Source organism: Bufo bufo, chromosome 4 (assembly GCF_905171765.1).
Source record: "Bufo bufo chromosome 4, aBufBuf1.1, whole genome shotgun sequence".
Classification (NCBI taxonomy): Eukaryota; Metazoa; Chordata; class Amphibia; order Anura; family Bufonidae; genus Bufo; species Bufo bufo.
The window spans coordinates 161,867,579-161,892,505 of record NC_053392.1 but is presented as its reverse complement, the minus strand read 5'-3'; the positions used below and the strand labels follow the sequence as shown (position 1 = coordinate 161,892,505).

Sequence of the window (24,927 nt, the reverse complement as noted above, 5' to 3'; positions counted from 1 at the left end):
TTTGTTCACTATGGGAACATGACTATTTGGGTATATGAAAAGAGGTTGTTGATCTGAGATAACTCCTTAAACCCCCATAGTAGAAGTGAAAAAATCTCCTGAAAATGTCAGTTTTTTATTGTAGATGGTTTTTTTAGAATTTTTGGCTGTTTTTCTTTTTTATTTCAGTACTATACCATTGAAAATAAAATATGAAATGCTGTCCTTTAGAAGCTAGCACATATAGATACAACTCCTATACAGATAGGTAATCCATTCTTTAGGTTGCTGCTGCTGAAAAGGGAACATGTTGACTGCTAGTATAAGGCCTCTTGCACACGAGCGTGACGGATTTGGCCCAGATGCATTCAGGGTGCGTTCAGTGATAATTGTGGGATTTTGCTTGCGTCTGCCGTCTGTTTTGCATGCTATTGCGTTGCGTTATTGCGCCATTGTGGATAAAATGCGGATTGCATGCGTTTTTAACGTGTGTGAAAAAAAACTGATCCATCCTGTAGATTTACCTTTTACAGCAAACACATATAAATACCCCCAGCATGCATAGGTATTTTGGACAGGAAATTTTTTTTAGGGAGAGTTGGGAGTTTCGCTGTTATATATTTTATATATATATATATATATATATATATATATATATATAAAAAGGCAGCACTCCAAAAAATAAAATTCAAAAAATACTTTATTCACCTTAGTGGCAATGGCAACGTTTCGGCTCTATATCAGAGCCTTTCTCAAGCCAGCTTGAGAAAGGCTCAGATATAGAGCCGAAACGTCGCCATTGCCACTGAGGTGAATAAAGTATTTCTTTAATTTTGTTTTTTGGAGTGCTGCCTTTTTTCTACCTATTGTTGTGGGATTGACTTCTCCCGGTGGGCCGTGCACCCATTACACCCTGTGCTGCCCTTTTTTTCATTATATATATATATATATATATATATATATATATAGGGACTCGCAAGATAATAAGGCCTCTTATAATGTGGAAAAAAATAACAGAAAAAAGATAATAATGCACTTAATAATATAGATGCAACCACTATATATGGACCAGGCCTAGTGAATGCGCTCCTATTTTATCTTGGGAGTAGCATTCTTTTGCACTTTTGCCCTTCCTATCCAATAGAGCGCCTTGATTAGGTGGTACATATGGGTGTGCTTGCTCCTGCTCCCATCGGTTGCTTGATGCACATGGAGGTGACTAGGAGCAGCACACCATATGTGCGGCGTCTGCGCTCCTGAACATAGAAGCCCAATGGCTTACGTAGGTTTAGCATAAGACCCGCCTGACCAGAGACCACCTTGGCGCTTGGTAGGCAGGCACAGATGTGTTTTGATCAAAATATATTAGCTAAGTGTCTCAGATTTTATTACATCAAAGTGAAGGCTTGGTCCATATATAATGCTTGCATCTATATTATTAAGTGCATTATTATCTTTTTTTCTGTAATTTTTTTCATGAATGTGGCCAGGGACATCTGCACATTTATCTATCATATCGTGGAGGATGTTTTTTCTGTGATTTTTCTGTTTACCCTTATAACGTGGGTTGCGAGCTTACATATTTTACTTACATATATTGTTTATAACACAGTCTGGAAAATATGTACTAATACCTCATTAATATAAATTGTAATATCTAGCACTAAATGTATGTATGTTTTACAATCGTCATTAATAAAGTCGTAGTTGGCCTGATTATGACTTAATAAAAACTATCATTACATGTGTCATGTCACTAAACTCCATCTGTATTATGTTTAATATCGTGCGAATAATGTACGTTATATTTTAGTTACCTTTTTTTGGTAGATATGTATTATAAATAAAAATATGCTAAATAAAGATTTTAAATGTGTTTTTTAATTTTATAACAAAATTAATTTTCTTGTGTGTAAAGGTTAGAGAAATCATGTTTATATAGTAAGTGTCTTTGGCTTATATTAATGTATATGAAACATTTACAATTAGTCATGTGGTCTATGTGTTAGTGCTACATAAAAATCATTATGCACTGTATATAATAAAGACAACAAACACTAAAATGGATGAAAATAAAAATCTGTTTAATAAAACACAGATGAGTCTACTTTCACACTCGCGCTTTGGCTTTCCGTTTGTAAGATCCGTTCAATGCAAGATATGGTCATCCTTTCTTAGTACAAAGAGCCTTTAGAGAGAAACTGAATAACTGGCCTAAAATAGGTCTTAAAGAACACTTCAGACTCCAAAAGTATGGTGACTTCCTGCAAGCATGCAGCAATGCCATCCCACATGTTCAAGGACTGGAAGTACTGAATGACTATCTAGAAAATCACAGGATGCTAACTAAGCTACCTGAAATAGTGGCTTCTAGATGGAATTGCTATGTGAGCTAAACAGTTAGATCTAGGTAAGAACTTCCCAAGTTTTAAAAAGTTATATGAGTTTGTCAATAAGGAAGCATGGATAGCATGTAATCCAGTAACATCATCTTACATCTTAAAATCCTTAGAAGAAAGGCCTGCAAGGGAGATAAGACGAGCAAGAGCAACTAGCCTTGCAACCAACGCAGCAGCTAAAGGTCCAGATACCTGTAAGAGCAAGTCCAAAGTCACTACTGGGATCAGTAGAGAGACAGAACCGACAAATCTTCAGACTACCTTCAAGTGTATGTTCTGTGGAGAGAACCACTCCATACACAAGTGCCAACAATTGAAGGAGAAGTCCCCAGATGAAAATAAAAAATTTGTGCTGGTTAACCATGTTACTAAGGAGTGTAAGAAAAAGGCCACATGCAGCGTTTGCAAAGGACGCCATCCTACACCTCTACATGAAAAACGTCCAAAGAAGGATAAATCCTCAATACCTAAAGATACTGAGGAAGGAAAGAAAGTATTGGTATTTTCTTGCAGAGTGAGGGAAGGAGAAAGCAATGGCACATCAATGGTTGTACCAGTGTGCATATTAAATCCTAAAAGGAGGAACAAGAAGTATACGCCTATGCGCTACTGGATGCCCAGAGTGATATCACCTTCATTGATCAAGAAATCTGCAAGAAATTACAAATGGCTACTGAACCAATGACGCTCAAACTCACCACAATGACGGGGAGAGACACATTAGTGAACAGTCAAAGGGTCAAAGGACTGAGAGTTAGAGGACTTCATTCAAACTGCACATTAGATCTACCTCCATCTTAAACAAAAGACGATATACCTCTAGATCGAGATCACATACCTACCTGTGAAACAGCCAATGAATGGGAGCATCTAGCTGTCATATCTCATGAAATGTCCCCGCTGAAGCAGTTTGGTGTTGAACTGTTGATAGGCTACAATTGTCCCGAAGCCTTGGTACCACGGAAGGTAATCACAGGAGGAAAGGGTGAACCCTATGCTGTTCAAAATTATTTAGGATGGGGTGTTGTTGGAGGAAAACAGCAGATCGCAAACTCAAGACAGGTGACAGGCTTGTGTCATCGAATATCTGTCCAAGAGTTACCAACTGTAAGTTCAGCAAAAGTAATCAAGATCCTTGAATCCAACTTTGCAGATATAAGTTCTAAAGAAAAGAGTGTATCCCAAGAAGACATAAAGTTTGTATACACTCTAGAAGAAAGTATTCAGCAGAATCAACAAGGTCATCTTGAAATGCCCTTACCTTTTAGAGAACGACTTCGTCTGCCAAATAGCAGAAATCTTGCCCTAGCAAGATTGAAATGTTTGAAGAAAAGGATGGGAAGAGATCCCAAATTCAAGCAGTATTATTTGAAATTCATGGAAGGCATCCTCGAAGAAGGACATGCAGAGAAAGTTAATCAGCCTAAAGAAGGAGAAGTGTGGTACATCCCACATCAAGGTGTTTACCACTCAAAGAAACCAGATAACATTAGAGTAGTATTTGATTGCTCAGCAAAGTACAATGGTGTTGCATTAAATGATCATCTACTAAAAGGACCAGATCTTACAAACACTCTGCCTGGAGTACTCTGTAGATTCAGAAAGTATGCAGTAGCGGTAATGTGTGACGTTGAAAAGATGTTCCACCAGTTTCATGTGAAGAATGAAGATAGAGACTTCCTGAGGTTTCTATGGTGGGAGGATGGAGATACAGATACAGAGCCAGCAGAATACAGAATGAAAGTACACTTGTTTGGAGCAGCATCACCTCCAGGTTGCGCCAATTATGGTATGAAGTACCTGGCTAATCAGAATGAAAAGGATTGCCCATCAGCAGCAAATTTTCTGAAGAAATACTTTTATGTAGATGATAGTCTCATAAGTTGAGAGTCTACAGAATCTGCAATCAAACTAGTGAAAGAAAGCCAAGAGTTATGCGCAAGAGGAAACCTGCGCCTTCACAAATTCATCTCAAACAACAGAGAGGTACTGGAATCCATCAGTGACTCTGAACGTGCAGCAACAATGAAGAATGTAGATCTAAATTATGATCATCTTCCAGTTCAGAACGTATTTGGATTGGGATGGAATGTAGAGAACGACAAGTTCTTCTTTGAAGTATCTATTGAAGAGAAAGCTGCAACTAGACGAACCATTCTTTCCGCAGTGGCTTCTGTATTTGATCAATTGGAATTCTTGGCCCCAGTAATCCTCAGAGCAAAAGAAATACTGCAAGAATTATGCAAGTTTCTGAGAGGAGAATTGGAATTAAAAATAGATGAAGAATATTTTTAGACAGACTCACAAGTTGTCCTAGGATACATAAACAACGAAGCTCAAAGATTCCATATCTTTGTCGCCAACAGAGTTGAGAAAATTTGGGAAATAACAAATCCGGAACATTGGCATCACATTGACACAAAGCATAACCCAGCAGATCATGCTTCAAGAGGCCTGAATGTAACAGAATAGAAAAATTCAAACTGGTTTACCTTTCCAGAGTTCCTTTGGGAAAAGGAAATCATGCCCAGTAAAGGTTACACAGAATTGTCTATGGGTGATCCAGAAGTAAAAGTTGTACAAACATTGAGCACTGCTGCCAAGTGTCAAGATTACATACTTGAAAGACAAGCCAGATGTTCAAAATGGAATACAGTCATAAACATAGTAGCTCGAATTCAACGTTTGGCAAAGGGAATTAGGAAGAAGGAATTGTTGAATGTAGAAGAAAGAATGAGAGCTGAAGAAACAGTCATAAGACTCATTCAACAGAGATTCTACAGTGAAGAGTTGAAGAGACTTAGTCAAGAACCTAAAAGGTTCCCAAACAACCACCCATTGTACAAGCTTAATCTTGTTCTGCAGGATGGTATACTGAAGGTGGGAGGGAGACTGAAAAATGCATTGTTACCTAGTGGAGTGAAGCATCCAACAATTCTACCCAAAAACTCTACCTTCACAAGATTGATTATTGATCACTACCACAACATATCCTTGCATCAAGGAAGAAGCTTTACCCAAAGCTGTTTGAGAGACGGTGGTTACTGAATTGTGAAAGGAAACAAAGTTATAGCAAAGTATATAAGTAAATGTGTAGCCTGCACAAAGGCACGTAGACCTACAGAAGAACAAAGAATGGCAGATTTACCGGCAGATTGTGTAAACCCATCACCACCATTTCTTTATAGTGGAATGGATTGTTTTGGCCCATTCATCACCAAACAGAACCGCAAGGAGTACAAGAGATATGAACTAATATTTACCGTATATGCCGGCGTATAAGAGGACTGGGCGTATAAGACGACCCCCAACTTTTACACTGAAAATATAGAGTTTGGGATATACTCGCCGTATAAGACTACCCCTTTTTCAACACACAGCAGTACATTACTGCATCCCACCACCATCCCTGGGTACCTCTGCCATCCCTGAATCCCACCACCATCCCTGGGTACCACCGCCATTCCTGCATCCCACCACCATCCCTGCATTCCACCACCATCCCTAGATACCACTGCCATCCCTGCATCCCACCACCAACCCTAGGTACCACCGCCATCCCATGGTATCACCACCATCCCTGCATCCCACCACCTTCCTTGTCCTCCCTCCCTGCCTCCCAGACCCTAAACATGTGCCACCTATACCGTGAACATGTTTTTGTTATGTTATTCTTCATATTCACATTCACATATGCACATCTGCGCCGCACTTAGATACGCCGCACGGAGATCTCGCACATGCGCAGGAGCGAGATGCGAGCGGCCGTGAGGATCCCGTGTATCCGCGCTCGCCGCACGGAGATCTCGCACATGCGCAGGAGCGAGATGCGAGCGGCCGTGAGGATCCCGTGTATCCGCGCTCGCCGCATGAAATCTCGCACATGCGTAGGAGCGAGATGCGAGCGGCCGGGAGGATAGCGGTACAAGGAGCATACAAGGTACAGAGCAGGGGGGAGGCATACAAGGTACAGAGCAGGGGGCGGTATACAAGGTACAGCGCGGGGGGCATATGCCGTGGGTTACATCGCAGCTCTCAGCTGCTGGGGATACAAGGCAATAGCCCGGGCTCTCTCTGTTGATAATTCGGGCGTCCCGGCACTGCAGCGCCCGCCATACCCGGCGTATAAGACGACCCCCGACTTTTGAGAAGATTTTCATGTGTTAAAAAGTAGTCTTATACGCAGGAATATACAGTACATGTCTGAGTTCCAGAGTGATTCAACTGGAAATGTTAGAAGATATGTCAACTGACGCATTTATCAATGCCTTAAGATGTTTAATAGCCATTAGAGGTACCGTGAGAGAGCTTAGATCTGACCAAGGATCTAATTTTGTCGGAGCAAAGAATGAATTGAATAAAGCTCTAAAAGCGATCGATAAAGAAAAAGTAACTGAGTATTTGTTAGAGAAACAGTGTGATTTTCATATGAATGCTCCACATTCAAGACATACAGGAGGAGTTTGGGAAAGACAAATCAGAACTGTGAGAAATGTGTTAAGTTCAGTGTTGAAAAAGAACGGCGATGATGATGCTTCACTTAGGACCCTATTCTATGAAGTAATGTCTATTGTTAACAGTCGTCCACTTACAGTTGATAACATCAACGATTCAACAAGTTTGGACCCTTTAACTCTCAACCATCTACTTCACCTTAAGTCGGATACATACAGCCACCGCCTGGCAAGTTCACCAAGAGGATTTATATGCCAGAAGGAGATGGCGAAGAGTTCAATATCTATCAGAACAGTTTTGGAATAGATGGAGGAAAGAGTACTTAGCCAATCTTATGCTAAGAAGTAAATGGCAAACACCCAGAAGAAATGTCCAAGTTGGTGACATAGTGTTAGTAAAAGAAGACGATTTACCTAGAAGTCAATGGAAATTGGCCAAAGTTCTAGAAGTTCAAAAGGATGAAGACAAACTAGTAAGAAGAGTGTTGTTACAAATAGGAGACTCAAAACTTGACAAAAAAGGAAAACGTCTCACTACTCCACTCAAGTTGGAACGTCCTATACAGAAGTAAGTTGTTCTACTTGAGAGTGATAAAAGACACTTGGAAGTTGAGAACCTGATGGAAAATTCCTCAAATTCATGTTCAAATCCTACCACTAAGAACATAGAATTATAGGTAATTTTAGTGGGAGTGTAGCTGGCCAGCTGGGACCTGTCCTGGGTTGCTAGTGTAGCTTGTATGTGCATACGGCTAGACCTGCCAATGGCCTTAGTGCCGTTCCTATGTTTATGTGTTGGAGACAAAAGCAGAGTTATTTACTGTGACATCATGTTTTGGATGTCATATAACTGTTATATTTTGTGTTCACAGAAGCAGAAAATATAATATGCCTTTAAGATTCATTTTATAGTGTAAGGTAAGCTCAGGGACAGCAGAAACAACAGAAAGCATAGTGTTAATCTGTTGTTACTGGGCAGAAGTCTAGACCAATCACAACCAGCTTCTCACACAGCAAGAATTTTCACCAATCACAGACAGCCTCACAGACAGCCTGTCTGGGAATTCCCTCAGCTCCTGCTGCTAGAATCATTATTCACCAGAGACAGGAGCTGAAAAGACATTCACTCCACTGAGAGCTGAGTTTTATGGGAACAAGAGGCCAAAAATAGGTATTTAGAACAGTTATATAATGTTCATATTGTTAGTATTGTGTTTAGAACTGTATACTGAACTAGGTATATATGTGTTTACATACAGTTCCACCAAATCAAATTTAATTGCAAAGTACAAATACAAATTGCAAATTGCAAGCTAGAGTTGCAAACTGTGAACTACTTAACAATCCATACAAATTGCAACCATACCAGATCATACTCAACCAATCTGCAAAAAGTTACTGCTAACTGCATACTGCAAACCAAGTTTAGCCAGTAGAACTGTTAAATCTCAGATATACCTCTCAGAGAGATCATAAAGTTCTTAAATAACTTAAAGTGACAGTACAGATACTGAAAAGAGAACTATATCCACCATTTTATGTTGAATGACAAGATTGAACAGTTGAACCACCATCTTATGCATACCGCCATTTTGTGATATCTTTTCAACACGTGTTTTGTACATAGACTATCTGCGGAGGCGGCAGTGTTATATATGAAGAAAAGTTGAAGTTAATAAAGAAGTTATTTGAAGAATTTGGTGTGCTCTTTAAACCTGTTTCCACAGAACAGCGCTAGAGGAATTACAGAGTAATAGACAGTCTGGTTAGACTAAAAGTCAGAGATATCAAAATTCTTCTAATGCCACAGCACAAAAGGCATTTCATAGTGCTGCGCCTGCCACAGTACTCCCCCGACCTTGTGTCTCAAATGCAGGGCCTCTCCACGTCCACCGCTTCCAAATTGCTCCGTAAGGGCAGTAATCTCCTCCAAACACTCCTCTCTCATGCACTAGCTGAAGGCACACACTGTGAAAGGCAACTTCCTGCCTTTAAATCCCTTCGGTTTTGCTAAGTTACTTGCGTTTACAACACAACGCAGTGCATCCGGATGCAATGTGATTTAAATGCAGCCCAATTCACTTCTATGGGGCCAGCATTGTGTGAAAAATATAGAAGAATATAGAGGAGGCTGTGATTTTCACGCAATGCACAAGTGCTGCGTGAAAAACAATGCTCATGTACACAGCCACATTGAAATAAATGGGTCTGGATTCAATGCGGGCGCAATGCGTTCGCATCACGCATTGCACCTGCGCGGAAAACTCGCTCGTGTGAAAAGGGCCTAATAGTAGATTGCAAAACTGAGATAACAGTATGACAGTCTATTGATCTACTGATAGACCAAAAAGAATGAATGTCCCCCCACTAATTAAGAACAATCAAATACCAAAAATCAATATCTTTATTAAATTATGAATATCATAAACATATAAAAACAGTCACAACAGCGGCATACATGTGCAAGAAAAGAGGATACATTGGTACTGCAGTAAATGGATATACAGTACAGACCAAAAGTTTGGACACACCTTCTCATTCAAAGAGTTTTCTTTATTTTCATGACTATGAAGGCATCAAAACTATGAATTAACACATGTGGAATTATATACATAACAAAAAAGTGTGAAACAACTGAAAATATGTCATATTCTAGGTTCTTCAAAGTAGCCACCTTTTGCATTGAATACTGCTTTGCACACTCTTGGCATTCTCTTGATGAGCTTCAAGAGGTAGTCCCCTGAAATGGTCTTCCAACAGTCTTGAAGGCGTTCCCAGAGATGCTTAGCACTTGTTGGCCCTTTTGCCTTCACTCTGCGGTCCAGCTCACCCCAAACCATCTCGATTGGGTTCAGGTCCGGTGACTGTGGAGGCCAGGTCATCTGGCGCAGCACCCCATCACTCTTCTTCATGGTCACATAGCCCTTACTTTCAAAGTTTTCCCAATTTTTCAGCTGACTGACTGACCTTCATTTCTTAAAGTAATGATGGCCACTCGTTTTTCTTTACTTAGCTGCTTTTTTCTTGCCATAATACAAATTCTAACAGTCTATTCAGTAGGACTATCAGCTGTGTATCCACCTGACTTCTCCTCAACGCAACTGATGGTCCCAACCCCATTTATAAGGCAAAAAATCCGACTTATTAAACCTGACAGGGCACACCTGTGAAGTGAAAACCATTTCAGGGGTCTACCTCTTGAAGCTCATCAAGAGAATGCCAAGAGTGTGCAAAGCAGTAATCAAAGCAAAAGGTGGCTACTTTGAAGAATCTAAAATATGACATATTTTCAGTTGTTTCACACTTGTTTGTTATGTATATAATTCCACATGTGTTAATTCATAGTTTTGATGCCTTCAGTGTGAATCTACAATTTTCATAGTCATTAAAATAAAGAAAACTCTTTGAATGAGAAGGTGTGTCCAAACTTTTGGTCTGTACTGTATATATTCAATGAGCTACATCCATCTCAATATAGCGTCCCAGTCTGTCTCAGGATCACAAAATTTGTACAAAAATACGTCTAAAGTGCATAGTGCAAGTTGAAATACTTAATAAAAATAATACATGTCCCAAAAAGAGAATAGAACAAAAGGGCAGCTAAACAAGCACATCGAATTACATCACATGCTAACAAGCCAGAATATAACCCGTAATAATCAAACGCATACAGAACAAAGTGCCTCCAATCCCGACATACGTTTCACTATACAGCTGTCTCAAGGGATACCATACTACTGATTCCTGTGCCTATTTATACCCTGTTAATAACATATAATTAAAAACATCATTCTTTCTGGTGTATAGATTAGTCTGGCCCCACTGGATCCCACTGACATTAGTTGGTGGGCTCCATCTTTTGGGGGTGATCTACTGATAGGCCTACATAAAGATGCCCACAGAAGAGCATTGGTGGTTTAACACAGGTATCATCACACCAATGATTTGCAGCTATATATCCCCTACAACTATTTCAGTGCTGCCCTCCTGTGTCTTCAGGATAGGCCATCAATATTAAAGTGGTGGGGTCCAACTCCCATCACCCCCACGATCAGCTGTTTGAAGGAGTCACGGTGCAGTTGTAGTTACACGGCACCTCCACTAGAAGCTAGACGCCGTACAGCTAAACAATGAAGAGAACATAGCACTTGCATGAGCACCACAATCCCTCCAAACAGCTAATTGGTGGGGGTCCAACTCCCAGCACCCCCACGATCAGCTGTTTGAAGGAGTCACGGTGCAGTTGTAGTTACACGGCACCTCCACTAGAAGCTAGACGCCGTACAGCTAAACAGTGAAGAGAACATAGCACTTGCATGAGCACTGCAATCCCTCCAAACAGCTAATTGGTGGGGGTCCGACTCCCATCACCCCCACGATCAGCTGTTTGAAGGAGTCACGGTGCAGTTGTAGTTACACCGCACCTCCACTAGAAGCTAGACGCCGTACAGCTAAATAGTGAAGAGAACATAGCACTTGCATGAGCACCAGAATCCCTCCAAACAGCTAATTGGTGGGGGTCCGACTCCCAGCACCCCTGCCGATCAGCTGATCCTGAAAATAGCTTGTCAATATCATCTCTTTGCACAACCTCTTTAACCCAGTAAACCGCATTTTGTAAAAAAAATTATATTTGAATTACGATCAAAAAGTTGTATGTAACCCAAAATAGAACTAATGAAACTCCAACAACAAAAGCCGCCAACCACTTTATCAATGCAACAACGGAAAAGTTATGGATCTCAGAATATGGCGACACAAAAGCAAATTATTTTTTAAAGTGTTTTATTGAACAAAAGTAGTAAAAATAAAATAGCAAATGTGCATAAATTTGGTATCACCATACTGATCGCAGAATAAAGTTAACGTCTTAGCACATGATGAGCGCTGCAAAAAAGAAAACCTTAGAACAAAATCCAAGAAAAATTGCACAGTTGCTAATTTTTTCAATTCTCTCTCTCAAAAAGTAGGAAAAGCTAAAGAGTACAGGAAATCATATGCACCCAAAATGGTCCTGTTGAAAAATACAACTTATCCTGCAAAATACAAGTCTTCATACAGCTACATCAACAACAACAAAATAAAAAAAAAGTTATGGAATGCAAGAATTAAAAATGCCAGTTCTTTAAAGGGCATCTGTCAGTAGATTTGTACCCATAAAACTGGCTGACCTGTTCCATGTGTACTTGGCAGCTGAAGGCATCTGTGTTGGTCCCATGTTCATATGTGTCCGCATTGATGATGTTTTAATATATGCAAATTAGCCTCTAGGAGCAACGGGGGCATTGTCATTACACCTAAAGGCTCTGCTCTCTCTGCAACTGAAAAATGATGTTTCAATATATGCAAATTATCCTCTGGGAGCAATTGTTACTCCTAGAGGCTCAGGTCTCTCTGCAACGGCTGTGCCCTCTCCACTTTGAATGACAGGACCAGTCATTATGATGTTTTCACTGCTTGGTCCTGTTAATCAAAGTGGAGAGGGCGTGTCAGTTGCAGAGAGAGCAGAGCCTTTAGGTGTAACGGCAACGCCCCCGTTGCTCCTAGAGGCTCATTTGCATATATTAAAACTTCATTTTTGTTCAGCAATGGGGGCACATATGAACATGGGACCAACACAGATGTCTTCAGCTGCCAAGAGCACATGGAACAGGTCAGCCAGTGCCATAGGTACAAATCTGCTTTTTAAGTCCTTAAGGGGTAAACATTGGTGACACGGAACCCATTTAACTGACAACAAGTCTTTTTTTCTGAGAACAGATACACAGCTCAAAATGGCATATTTATAGGAAATATTCAGCATAGCGCTTGCTGGCTATCTAGGAATCATTTACTACACTATCTAATGCTGTAGGTGAAATGACCTTGAATATTTGTATAACCTCTTGGCCTTGGGTCATTGGAAGCAGATGACCCTTCTTCTCCACCAGGGCTTTGCACCAGCTCGTATTGATCTGCTTTCTGCAGCTGGTGCACATTTGGAGGTCTGTGCCGGCTGTAATAGGAGCTATTGTTCCTGCGGAGAGCCCCCTGAGTGTTGTACTGTACGGTAAAGGCTCTGCAGTGGTGACACCCCTCTGTCATCTTATCTGCAGTCCCAGCTCCCACACTGTCAGCTTAACGGATGACGTTACAGGGCACTGCCAAAATCCCTGTTAATAACCCTGTGTCCTAAAACGCCTTTTAATCTATTGGTATTTTGTCACTGCATGGCACTGTCAGCGTGCTGCACACAACCATTGCTATGCGCACTGCACGTGACTCTGAATTATTGAGCAAACTACACAAAGGCAACGCTCTGGTCGGCAGCAATCTGTATTCAAAATTCATTAGTCTGAGTTCCCATGTACCTTTTTTGTTACATTTTTGCTGCTGCAGTAATTTGTCACAGGAGCCGGACGTCACATTGTAGTGAACCAGATTCGTAGTAATCCCGTTGACACTATGTAGCTTAAGGCTACATGCACACGGCCGTTGTTTTGGTCCGCATCTGAGCCGCAGTTTTGGCGGCTCGGAAACGGACCCATTCACTTCAACTGGGGCCACAAAAGATGCGGACAGCACTCCGTGTGCTGTCCGCATCCGTTGCTCCGTTTCGTAGCCCCACAAAAAAAATATAACATGTCGTATTCTTGTCCGTTTTGCAGACAAGAATAGGCATTTCTACAATGGGCCGCCCATTCCGTTCAGCAAATTGCGAAAGGCACACAGGCAGCTTCTGTTTTTTGCGGATCCATGAATTGCGGACCGCAAAAAACGTAACGGTCATGTGCATGTAGCCTAAAGCTGTGGGATTTGGAGGGCATACTTCCTGTGGCATGCCCTATCAGAGATTTGTCCAACTCACCTTATTGTGGAAAACCAGTAAAGGCCATCTGTCAGCAGATTAGTACCTGCGACACTGGCTGACCTGTTACATGTGCACTTGGCAGCTGAAGGCATCTGTGTTGGTCCCATGTTCATATGTGTCCGCATTGCTGAGAAAAAAGAAGTTTTGATGATGACAAAACTGATGACATTTTCACTGCCTGACCCTGTCAATTAAAGTGCAGGGCGAGGCAGTTGCAGAGAGAGCAGAGCCTTTAGGTGTAATGACAACGCCCCCGTTGCTCCTAGAGGCTAATTTGCATATATTAAAACATCATGTTGCTCAGTAATGCGGACCCATATGAACATGGGACAAAAACACAGATGCCTTCAGCTGCCAAGCGCACATGTAACAGGTCAGCCAGTGTCATAGGTACAAATCTGCTGACAGATGCCCTTTAAAAATAAATGTTTTCCATAGAAGAGATTGTATGAATGATCTCTAAGGCTAGCATTACACCAGCAGATCAGGCGGATGATTGTCAGGAGGGAAGCGCTGCTTTCCGACAATCACCTGCTGGTCAGTGGAGGAGACCACTGCTATTACATGCAGCGACCTCCTCCACAGTATGGGGAGGAGAGATCCTTATGCTATCGCTGATCCCCATACAGAATCATTAGTTGCCGGCAGCGGACCGTTATTACACAGCACAATCTGCTGCCGACAAGCAAACCTGGTTAAAGATTGCCTGATCAACGAGCGTTTGCTTGTTCACTTGTTCATCAGGTAATCGGCGGCAGTTTTACACAGCATTCCTATAAACACTTGTCAGCGATGATCTGCCTGACAATCGTCTGGTGTAATACAGCCCTTAAAACGCTATACGAGTAAACCACGGGCACTGATGGTGGCAAGACCTATTTTGAGGTTATGGTGCATTTTACAACACTACAGATTAAAAACCCACAGTGCTAGGTGGGTTTCAAATTTGTATTTACATTTAAAGGGGTTGTCCGGGTTCAGACATATCCGCATTTTTAGGCTACTTTCACACCTGCGTTTAGGTCGGATCCGTCTGGTATGTGCCCAGACGGATCCGCACCTATAATGCAAACGCTTAGATCCGTTCAGAACGGATCCGTTTGCATTACCATGAACAAAAAAAAAAAAAAAATATATATATATATATTTTTTTTTTTTTTGTTCATGATAATGCAAACGGATCCGTTTTGACTTTACATTGAAAGTCAATGGGAGACGGATCCGTTTGAAAATTGAGCCATACTGTGTCAACTTCAAACGGATCCGTCCCCATTGACTTACATTGTAAGTCTGGACGGATCCGTTTGCCTCCGCACGGCCAGGCGGACACCTGAACGCTGCAAGCTGCGTTCAGGTGTCCGCCTGCTGAGCGGAACGGAGGACAAACGGAGCCAGACTGATGCATTCTGAGCGGATCCGCATCCATTCAGAATGCATTAGGGCTGGATGGATCCGTTCGGGGCCGCTTGTGAGCCCCTTCAAACGGAACTCACAAGCGGAGCCCCGAACGCTAGTGTGAAAGTAGCCTTACCTAGGCAGCCTCCCTGATATGAATCACGCAAGCCAAAGGCCTCTTTTGGAGATCCGGTGATGTACCGGGCTCTCCAGGGGTAAAGTTAGGCGGAGGCTTCTGCCTAGCAGTGTGCCCAGTGATGTCACCGGCACTAATGGGCAGGCTTTAGCGCTTCCCTAGCCTGTAAAGCAGCTATGGGCAGGGCTAAGGCCACCCATCAGTGCCGGTGACATCACTGGGAACACTGCTAGGCGGGCAAAAAATATAAACAAACTGTACTTGCCCTGCGTGATACAACACAGGGCAAGGGAGAGCATCGGAGCATGAAATGCTCATATTAGGGGGCTGTCTGAGTGAAAATGGGCATACGTCCGGGTTCAGCTCTGAACAACCCCTTTAAATGTAGCTATCCCCCATTCAACTGCAATGAAATCCACCATGGGTAGGATCCTTCATAGTCAGCTGCTATCTCTGGTAGAAGCCATTGGTGGACCCTCATTTTCCCGGCAGCAGGGGAATCGATGAGCTAAGTCGTCCAGAGGGAGAGACCCTTTTGCTAATACCTGGAGGTGCTGAGTGGAGGTCTTCCCTCTATTATATCTATAGGCCCTTGGAACTATCCTTCAACAACGGTGTTTTGTGTGTGGGACAACTCTGCCGTCCATCAATGTCTCCTCTGTCATTTGCCCTGTGATGAGTGGAGCCAGAGGCTTCTTGGCAGCCACTTATCTCTCTCGCTTATAGCCATAACATGAATGCTCAGTAATTCAGGCTGCATTAGATGGTGATGTTTTACCTGCTAAAAGTGGGATTGGGGCCAAAAATATAATTCTTTCCTTTAGAGTTCACACACTGGATGTCTGCGGTAAAAAATTCACTAGCCTCGACTTTCAGATATGGGTCCAGTCGAAATGATTGAAATCTGCAAATTCCTGCACTGATTCTGCTGCCACAACCAGGCTGTGAGCTCTTCCGCTTGGGTCCTGACCAGATGTGTTCCCAAGTCTTCATGTTCAAAGGTTAATGAACAGAAAGACTAGGGGACACAAAGGGTCAGGACATGAAGGGAAGAGCCGCCAGCCTGTGTGAGTGCAGTGAAGGCAACGGCATCAGTGGCACAATGGACGGGTAGGTATTAAAGGGATTCTGTCACCTCGTTTTAGCTTATAGAGCTGCGGACATGCACGGCTAGATCGCCGCTAGCATGTCCGCGATATACCTGTCCCATAGCGCTGTGTCCTTTTATTGTGTTTAAAAAATGATTGTACAGATATGTAAATTACCCTGGTAAGGAGCCCAAGGGGCTGTACTAACCTTCCTGGTGCCCAGCCACGCCCGCCTGTGAAGGAGCCCAGCACCGCCTGCGTCCTCCGAATCTCCTCCTTGCTCACAGTTAGATTGCCGTAATCTCACGATGCGCGACCTCGCGCATGCGCAGTTCCTTCCCTGAGGCTGATGCCAGCACAGGGAAGGAACACTATACCGGAACTGCGCATGCGTGAGCTAGCACATCGCGAGATTACGGCAATCTAACTGTGAGCAAGGAGGAGATTTGGAGGACGCAGGCGGTGCTGGGCTCCTTCACAGGGGGGCATGGCTGGGCACCAGGAAGGTTAGTACAGCCCCTTGGGCTCCTTACCAGGGTCATTTACATATCTATACAATCATTTTTTAAACACAATAAAAGCACACAGCTTTATGGGACAGGTATATTGCGGACATGCTAGCAGCGATGTAGCCGTGCATGTCCGCAGCTCTATAGGCTAAAACGAGGTGACAGAATCCCTTTAACCAAGCTATCTTTCCTAAACAGCACTGAAGAATAGGTTTTGTTAAAAGCCCAGAGAAACCATTTAATGGAGTTTAAATGGCTTTTGGCTTATCCTCAGGATAGGTCATCAGTATCAGATCTGTGGGGGCGCAACACCCGGGACCACCGATACTGTTAGAAGAGGCCTTGAGCGCTGCAGCCTCTTCCTAGGCCATGTGACATCACTGTACATTGGTCATATGGTCTAGTTGCAGCTCAGTCCTATTCAAGTCAATGGGGCTGAGCTGCAATACCAAGCACTGTGAGAATATGATGTACGGCGCTGTCCTCCGGTGAGGACAGCTGCCCCTTGAAGCAGCTGATCGGCGGGGGGTCGGGACTTTGACCCCAGTTGATGTGATAATGATGACCTATCCTGAGGATAAATCATCAATATCTTTTCCAGGATACCCCTTTAAAGGGAGTCTGTCACCCCAATTTGACATTATACACTGCTTACATAGCGCTGTAGCATAACTATACATGAGTCAAATGTTGTGTTGTTCTGAAGTTCAACAGAAGCAAAATCGCTGTTTTATTCATATGTAAATGAGGGTTCGCAAGTGCCCAGGGGCAGCGTTCGGGCTGTAAGTGCCCAGGTCAGTCTGTCTTCTTCTCATATAACCGCCCTGTAAGCCTCTTGAATCATCCAGTGTACTGGCCGAGATCCCGCCGATGCATGCACGCTGCATGGGGCGATGCCGCTGCCCACAATGGTCATCACAGTGCGCATGCCCGGGCCGGCGGTGAACTGTGCACTCGTGGGATCTCATCCGGTACACTGGATGACGCAAGGAGCTTACAGGGCGGGCCAAGCAACAGGCTGGGGAGGAGTTATGTGAGAAGAAGGATGAGCGGCCTGGGCACTTACAGCCCGAACGCCGCCCCTGGGCACCTGCGAGCCCTCATTTACATATGAGTAAAACAGCGATTTTGCTTCTGTTGAACATCAAAACAACAAAGGTACCATTTGACTCATGTCTACAGCGCTATGTAAGCGGTCTATAATGTCAAATTGTGGTGACAGACGCCCTTTAAGGATCTGTCACAATACTCAACCCCTAATGCCATTCTACTGAACTAAGCTTAGGCCACTATAGGGTTTTATAGTTACCTGTGTTCTTTTTAGAAGAACTCATGGGAAGCGAGTGTTATGTCCAAACTATAAAAACTTAAATTTGGGTGCAATGCGCCTGTCTGTGGACAGTATGAGGACGAGTCATGGCTACTGCTGTCTCATCCTCATACGAGTGCTGTTTAGAAAGCCTGGGAACGATGATTGAGATGTCCAACCTCAGATCAGTTCATCCGAGTGTTTCGCTCGTTCATTGGGTGATATGTGGCACCTTTACACGGGCAGATTATCGGGAACGAGCATTAGTAGGACTGCTCTCTCCAGATAATCAGCCCGAACATTGGGCCATGTAAATGTGACTTTAGGGTCCATTCACGCGTCCGCAATACGCCCGGCTGGCACCCCCCCATAGAACTGCAATTGCGGACAAGAATAGGACATTTTTTTGCGGAGCCGAAGCCCGGAAGTTTGGGGCCGCACTCCGGAAAGGTGGATGCGGAAAGCACATTGAGAATGAATGGGTCCGCACCCGTTCCCGACCCATTTGCGGACGTGTGAATGGACCCTTAGGCTGTGTTCTCAATTTACATTTTGTTGCAGTTTTTTAAGCAATCACTAGGAATGAATAAGAAAAATGAATGAAGAAAGCTGCAAAAAAAAATATTACAATGTGCATCCTGGGCCAAAATCTGAAACTGCAGAAATCCCTATCTATCCTGGTTTTGTTGTGGAATTGCCAGAATACAATTTGTTCCCACTGACAACAATGGGAAAAACCAAAGGTAACTGTGCATAAAATCCATCATCTTCATTATAACGTGTCATATCATGATGTGGTTCCCATAGGAGAAGTTCCAGAAACGTTTTCTAGAGCTGTTTTCCATTGGAGAAGCCATCACTGCTTATTAAAGTGAAATCCTACTGTCCCATGGGCCTTTCGACCATCCTCAGGGACAAACACTCATTCCCTATAACTTCCCCTCGTACTGTACAGTTGTGCCGATCACTCAATGAGATCACATCTTTCACGTGGCACCTAAAATCACTGTTTTCTGGCAGCGCGTCGCCCTACGGAGTCCGGAATGTGCTGCCGGCACACCATTGATCTGTATGGGGATGATCTCTGTAGTGATCACTCATCCCCATACAGAGGAGACTGCCCCATGTAAAATGGGGTTTTACTGCACTTCAGCGATCAGGCAATGATCAGGAACTAAAGATTCATTCCTGATCATTGCCCTGTACACTGTCCAGGTCAAAGGTCCGTTACACAATGTGGCAGCTTTCCTCATCCTTTCTAATAGTCAGGCAGTATCCACCAAATGTATCAATGCAGTGATAAATTTGGTGCATCTTTGTCTAAATTGATGCCTCCTATTGGTCGGTGCAGATCGGCCGTGGGCCCTCAGAGCCTCACAATAGTTTTTTTCTATAGTGTTTGTAATGCTTTTCTGCATTTCGGTGCGTGCACAATCTGTAACTAATCTGTGTGTACACGGTGGAATACGTCTTCTCCCTTTAGGATCTACTCACTGCAGCAAAGCAGCACTGTGTGAACCAGGAGCTGAAACGTAAAAACTGCATCACAACCTCCTCTGTGTGAACAAGGCCTAAGGGCAACGCCAATAATTGATCTTTACACGAAGAGTCAAACATATCCCCTCAGTCCCACTGTACAGAAAACCCGTGACACTCACGTTTTAGAAAAGAAAGCACAACATTAAAAATTAAAATGACTTCTTATTATTTCAACTGAGTCAGGTGCTTGCAAATGAGTTACACGACATGGTATATTTTATCATTATGATCGTGCGTTGGAAGAAGATGGCTTCATGTATAGTATACGGTCAATCCACACAATTCCCGTCCCGTTGCGTTGATGGAAATAAGGTGGGTAAGAAATAAATAACAAGTTCAGACAAACACATGGCAGGCACAGCCAAGCAGGTGAGATCATGGGGTAAAAAGAACGACAGCTGCCCCCCCCCGCACGCCACAAAAGGGGCAGCCAAAGCAATGCACTGTATAGTCGAGCCCAGCCCTTTGGTGCCGTAAGTGTTGAGTGCATGAGGAGTCCTGTGCAGATCTGCGTGTCGCCTAGCATTCTGTCCAGCGCTGTAGGAGTTAAACAGTCGGATTACACTGTGCTTTAGCAGCTGGGCCTCGGAAGGATCATATATTTATGAATGAGCACAAGAGGCCAGGCATAATTGACGACTTCTCTCCTTCCAGCCCATGCTGCTGCTGCCGGGTTGAATTTGGCATCTTGTGCGCGGCACAGAGAGAACATTAGCAGGCTGATAAGACAGCGGCCAAACTGTTTACATGGAAAAGCTAATCCCAGAGCAGATGATCCCCCCCCCCCCCCCAAAAAAAAGAGACAAAGCCCATTGCACAAGCATCAGGACAAGAGAAAAATCTATAAATAAATAAGTTACTGGTTTTGAGTCCCATTATTTCACTGCAATAGCCTAATAAAATAATGCCCCTTAGGGATTGCACATAACAATGAGAGATGCATCCACTCTTCTGGAGATAAAGGCCTTCTGGACAGCACTCATTCAGCTGACTGCAAGTGACCGCAGCCGGCCGAGGACTATAAAATGAAGGGCATTGTCACAATAGGTCGTACTGGTGGGGGTCCAGGAGCTAGGACATCTGCCACTGGTCGTACTGGTGGGGGGTCCAGGAGCTAGGACATCTGATACTGGTGGGGGTCCAGGAGCTGGGACATCTGGCACGGATTTCAGTGGAGAGGTGGCTGCACGCGCAGCTATCTAGCCACTGAAAATGAACGAGTGGACCTAGTCCTTAAAGGGAACCTGTCATGCTGCCATAAAGTAGTGACAATTCATTTCAGTGCTGTGTCACTCAGGACCTAAAAGTACGTGGTTGTCAAGAATCAGCATCATAGTCTTTGCAGGCCAGATTTGGAAAAAGAGTCAAGGCTGTCTGAGAAGATGTATATTCGAATCAGTCGGTACTGCGGGCAAAGTTCGCGGTGCACGTGTCCTAGGGTCGGCGTCCCACACAGCAATAAGGATAGAGAAGGACCGGCACTCATATATAGCGTCTTGTGAAGAATTTCTTTATTGCCACAAATTCATTCTGTGACGCGTTTCGACTCAATCTGTGTCTTTGTCAAACACGTTTGACAAAGACACGGATTGTGTCGAAACGCGTCACAGAATGAATATGTGGCAATAAAGAAATACTTCACGAGACACTATATATGAGTGCCGGTCCTTCTCTATCGTTATGGCTGCCTGAGAAGAGTCATGGTTATTTCATGCCTGGCAGTTCTCTCCTAGGGAACAGCTACATGGTGCCACGGGTCGCATGACAGCTATCACGGCCAGGATTGCATGGACATCACAGTGTAGCGGTGATCTCATAGAGATGAATGGGTTTGCAGGTGTGTCGCAACTGCAAAGGCTGAATCATAAAAGAGACCCCATGGATTTCTATAGGATCACCGCTATACTTCAATGCCCCTACGATCTTGGATGCAATAGCTGTCACACAACCAGTGTCACCTGGTAGCCGTAGACCCTAGGGAAAGCAAAAAGGAGAAGGCTGTCAACCATCAGCAGGTGGCAGGGAGAGCAGGAGATTAGAAATACCCAGGACTCTTCTCAGGCAGCCATGACTCTTTTCCAGGCCTGGGATGCAATGATTATGATGCTGATACTTGGCAACCACTTACTGTTAGCTCATGAGTGACACACCGCTGGAATCAGCTCGTCTAATGCCCTCAATGAGGTCAGCTTAAAGTTGCTGACTGTTTCCCTTTAAAAAGTGCCACCTTCTCGCTAATATGACAGATCCTGCCCCGGACATTCTCCAAGAACCCAATTATTCATTACTCATTTTATCTATTCTAACACCCCTATTCAAATGACATCAAAGTACCCCCAAAGTTATGATCATACTCTGTGCTGTCCATTAGAAGCACCGCATGAAGACAGTGCAAGAAGCCCCTGGGGGCCCTCAGGCTGAGGTCCCATGAGATGGACCTTTTCAGGTAGAGTTTTGGTGTTTCCCGGCTCACACAGATTGTTAGCAGCATCAGATCCCAGGAAGAACGTACTGTGGCACACAATAGAAATATGCACCTATATGGGAATGTTAGCAGCGTTTTGCGCCACAGTCAGTAAATACTCGGGTCATGAAGTGTGGAGGTATCTAGGAGCACCAGTGAGATGTCACCTACTGTGGTCCTTGTGCACGAAGAGTGAATGCATCTTCAAGTGGTTCAGTTTTATCATCTCTGCCTGGTTGCAACCATGACTGGTGGGCACTAGAAATAAAAGGAGGTGGAGGGGAGTTGTAAAGTGTAAGCATAGACGTGCAGATCAGGAGATGTGCCACCAATGCTATAATGTGTCCATCTACTGGAAAATGGGACAAAGGTATTTAAGAAATCTTTGTGTGTCTCGTAACTACAATCACAGGGTCAATCAAGAATTTAGAACAATGCAAAACATTTCAATTATAGCATGGTCATTTTACATGTTAGTGGTAGATAAATGTTGAGCAGGTAAGTCTGAAGGTGGACTGGGGATCAAGGGACACCTATAGTGTGTCAAATGTGTCTGACAAGTAGGTGCCTTCTGTACACATAATAAGGACATTTCCTTTGGTAGGTTACATTAAAATCAAGCAAAAATAATATCAATTGGATCAACCCCAGACAACAGATGTTGCCTCCTTTTATGAATGGTTTCCTGATGCCTCCAGCATGGTTGCCCCCAGCTAGCCTTAGTCCTGCTTACTGCTGGACAGTCCCTTCAGATAGGTTCTTACTACCATGGCCAGGCAGAAGATGAGCAGCACCAGGTACCCTAATGTCCCGTAGATGGTGGGTGAGGTGTGAGGGGCCTTCAGGAAATGCTCCAGCCCCTGCTCCACATATTGCATCTGGTCATAAATACTGAGGAAGGTGAAGATGTGGAAGAGCTGGTGGCTGTGGCCGATGATGTCAAAGAGCCCTGGCTGGATCCTCTCGGGGATCTTGCTGACATTGAAGAAGGCAGCCACCAGCAGCCAGAAGTACCTTCGGTAGAAGTGCACGAAGAGAGTGGGGTTCTTCCTGCCCAGGTCAAACAGCAGGCTCTCGATCATCACCGGGCATGCCATGCTGAGAGGCATGACGAAGACGAACGTGCGGATGGCGAAGGGGTAGGTGCAGTCCTCGGATCTGCTCCTGCAGCAGGCCACGGTGCAGGTCACCGCCAGCAGGAAGGCTACTGGCAGCACCAGCTCGCTGTACAGCCACATCAGCATGCCATAGTCCAGCCAGTGGCAGCCCAGGCTCTGCAGGTACGGGGTCATCACCGCCGGGTCCAGCAGGCTCAGCCTGGGCAGCAGGTAGTAGCAGTAAGCCAAGGTGCTGGCGAAGCCGTAGTAGCTGATGGAGGCATAGTCCAAGAAGAAGAAGGCGGCACGCAGGCGCAGGGAGCGGCAGCTGAACACATGGGCAGTGCAGCTCATGGCAAATGTCAGCAGCACCCCCGAGGCATAGCACCAGAGCGGCAGCAGCGCAGGGTGGTGCCAGGGCAGCTCTCCGGCCAGGAAGATCACCTGGTAGAAGCGGCTGGCGAATAGCACCAGCGGGATGAAGTGAGTCCAGAAGTTCAGGGTCTCGTTGGTGGGCTGGAAGATGGATGCCAGGCACTCCTGGGCGGTCAGGTGCAGCCGCCGGTACCCGGACAGGATGAAGCACTCCACGAAGTCGTCCGGCACCTCGTCCCAGCGGAGGAGGGGGGACGTGTCGCGGGCGAAGGTCTGCGGGGGCATGGTGCTGCGATCAGTGCCCGCTGTGTGCCGCAGAGCCGCCGCTCACTGCTCCAGCTCTGGGCTCCTTCTGCATGAATGCGGCAGCTCAGCTGTAGTCAGGCACAGCAGCCTGCACCACTCAGCAGCATCCCAGCCCCGAGCATCTGACCCTCTGCCTGTGCATTCCCCCATAGGCGTCCTGCCTGGTGAGTGAGGTGGGAGATCTGCCGGCGGCTCGACCCCCTCCTCGCCTGCAGAGTGGGTGTTCCTGACCTTGAAGTTTACCATGACAGATGGACCAAGTATGGACGCGGGAGGGGCGAGACGAAGGGCACTGCCTGTAGATACCACCTGGGCACCCTCCCTGGTACATGTGGTAAAGGGGTTGTGTCCTGGGCTAGGCTTCCCCTCCAGTGTACACCACGGGAAGAATATATTCATGGGCAAACCGCATCTCTTCAGTCAGGAGCCGTTTTTTTTAAGGTCTTCAGAAGGAGCCAAACATAATTTATTAGAATGATAATTGTCTTTGTTCGCCATAGCTTCCAATCACAGCGCAGCTTTCATTTTTTAAGAGCACAATACCAAATGAAAGCTGTGCTGTAACTGGTTGCCATAGGTAACCTAGTTTTTCTGTTAGACCTTTTTATAAAGCTGTATGCTGAAAAAGCCATTGTTCCCCATAGCAACCAATCACAGTGCAGCTTTCATTTATCAAGAGCACTGTCATGAATGAAAGCTGCGCCGTGACTGGTTGCTATGGACAACACGTTTTTCTTTAGCACACATTTTAATAAATTTCCCTATCAATTTGGCACACACTCCACGTCAAAAATCACCAGGTGGCGGCACAGAGACCGCCTGCCATTGTTTTCATAAATGTAAATGGGTTGGGCTGCACTCGCTGTCCAATCGAGTGGATGTAATCCAAGTAAATAATAGGAAGAGAAATATCACTGCACACTCAGGGTTAACATGCACGTAAAATTTCTTTATTGTGACATATCCTCCAGTGAATACATAGGTTTAGGAAGAATACCAATTTTTGTGACCCCAAATCTTGACGTTT

The 24,927-nt window shown here is 44.5% G+C and overlaps 1 protein-coding gene across 1 annotated transcript; it reads right to left on the bottom strand.

Annotated features, from left to right (window-relative positions):
* Positions 1-21,231: 21,231 nt before the first annotated feature.
* PAQR9 (progestin and adipoQ receptor family member 9) lies at positions 21,232-24,195 on the bottom strand. Its single transcript, XM_040428056.1, has one exon. The coding sequence runs from the start codon at positions 23,877-23,879 to the stop codon at positions 22,842-22,844; it is 1,038 nt and encodes a 345-aa protein (XP_040283990.1). The 5' UTR covers positions 23,880-24,195; the 3' UTR covers positions 21,232-22,841.
* Positions 24,196-24,927: the final 732 nt, after the last annotated feature.

What these genes read in the sequence shown, in the direction of transcription:
- PAQR9 (XM_040428056.1), bottom strand. Translation starts at nt 23,879, where the DNA reads ATGCCCCCGCAGACCTTCGCCCGCGACACGTCCCCCCTCCTCCGCTGG.